Below are 1850 nucleotides of genomic sequence, written 5' to 3' on the forward strand. Positions count from 1 at the left end.
TAGGGGCAGAACGCGGGTGGGCGACGGGGGACGGGGTGAGGGCTGGCAGGAGGGGATGGGGGGGGCGTCCACGGGCGTGGGCAGGCGCCGGGGGCTGCACGGGGACCGCGTGCGGGAGGCAGGTCTCCTGGGTTCAGGACCACTGTGCTTTCTCCCACCCGGCCCCCAGGTGAGGACCAAGGACGTGCTGTTTGAGAGCATCAGCCACCTCATCAGCCACCACCGGCAGAACGAGCAGCCCATCATGGCTGCAGAGAGCGAGCTGCACCTCCGCCAGGTTGTCCGGAGGAAGCAGTGATGCCAGGGGGTACGTGAGCCCCGACCTGCTCCCCTGGTGCCGGACTCGCCCCAGCCCCAGGGCAAAGCCGGGGCCCATCCACGCTCCCCTCCTCCATTTGTGTGTGGCCTCAGGGGGAGGCAAAGCCCCCAAAACCCCAGGGTGGGCTGCCCCATGGCCCTCCCCAGTGGTGCCTCATGATCCCTGGTCCTGAAGGGTCCCCCCCTACTGCTACCTCCCCTCCATCGTCCTCATGCGGCCCCGTACCCAGCTGGACATGAAGACATTTATTCCATGTGTGGAGGCAAAACGCTGCCACGGTGGGAGCTGGTGGGCAACCTCGCTGAGAGGGACTGAGCCCGACCCCGGTTTGGGCAGCACTTCCCCCACGATGGGGGGCCTGGGTGGGCTCCGCTGCGGGGCTGCCCCATCCCCCTCCTGCCCGGGTCCCTGCCTGCGCGGGGCTGTGTGCGTCCGGCTGCTGGTACCACCGTCCCCCACTGCCCAGTGCTGCAGACCCCAGCGCCGGCTCCATCCCGGCACACGGAATTGGATGATGATGGAGCAAATGGGGTCGGGGCGGGTGCCGGGAGCCTCAGCCCAGAGCTCCCAGGGTGGGATGGGGTGAGCAGGCGTGTGTGTGCCTGTGTGTGTGTGTGTGCATCCGTATGTGTGCCCGTGTGTGCATGTGTGCCCGTGAGCGTGTGCAGGTATGTGAGGGAGAGCCGGGGGACCAGCCCCTCACCCACAGAGCTGTGCCTCTCACCCAACGCTGCTGCTCAGGACCCGACTCCCCGCCTCGTCCCCCCTGACATCTGGGGAGTACCCCCATCTGTGGGGTCCCCCATCAGCGGGGGCTGTAGCCCCCCCCCGGCTTCACTCTGGCCGTGGGACGGGGCACAAGCGTCTCTTGGAGGCTGGTGCTTCTGGATGTCCCTGTCGCTCTCACATTTCCAGCTGGATTCTCCCCAGGAGCTGCTGTTGTGCGGGGCTCCTGGTGGCCCCAAGCCCCCGCAGCCCTCCCCAGGCTGGGGCCAGGACAAAGCTGCTGCGGGGAAGGCGCAGGGCAGGGCTGAGCTCCTGGCACCGGCCCGTGATGCCAGGGCTGCCGGGGGGAGAGGGGTCCCTCAGCCCCCAGGGAGCCCCCCCGGCCGGCTCGGGGCTTTGGTAGGTTTTTACGGCATACATGTCCCCTTCTCCAGTGTGTCTGGCTCTGGGTGCAGGTTCGTGGTTTGGAATACGTTTCTAATTAAACCTGGAAATGAGCAAGGTGCACGGGTTGTTCGTGGCACGGTGCTGGGACAGTGCTGCTGCTGCCGGCTCCTGCGCCCGGGGGTTCGATGGGGCTGGGGATGCAGAGGGTGTTGGGACGGTGTCTCCATCACCACCAGCTCCTGCCTGGTCCCACGCTGGCGGTGGCATCTGGCCACATCCTGGCTGGTCACACTTGCCTCTGCCCCCCTGGGTCATCTTGTCCCCCTTCTGCACGTGGGTCACCCCCGACTCTGCAGCTCCGGAGGGGGCTGCAGCACCCAGGGCTTGTCCCCGGGGCGCTGGTCCTGCTCTGCATCTC

At 67.6% G+C, this 1850-nt stretch overlaps 1 protein-coding gene across 1 annotated transcript in view; it reads left to right on the top strand.

The window, feature by feature from the left end:
• Positions 1-298, top strand: part of SHC2 (SHC (Src homology 2 domain containing) transforming protein 2) — an 8779-nt gene extending 8481 nt beyond the window's left edge. Inside the window, exon 8 of the mRNA XM_009893990.1 lies at positions 4-298. Within this exon, the coding sequence (XP_009892292.1) occupies positions 4-298 (295 nt within the window). The remainder of the gene's footprint in view (positions 1-3) is intronic.
• The last annotated feature ends 1552 nt before the right edge of the window (positions 299-1850 follow it).

Source organism: Charadrius vociferus, unplaced genomic scaffold (assembly GCF_000708025.1).
Source record: "Charadrius vociferus isolate BGI_N301 unplaced genomic scaffold, ASM70802v2 scaffold1168, whole genome shotgun sequence".
In the NCBI taxonomy this organism is placed as follows: domain Eukaryota; kingdom Metazoa; phylum Chordata; class Aves; order Charadriiformes; family Charadriidae; genus Charadrius; species Charadrius vociferus.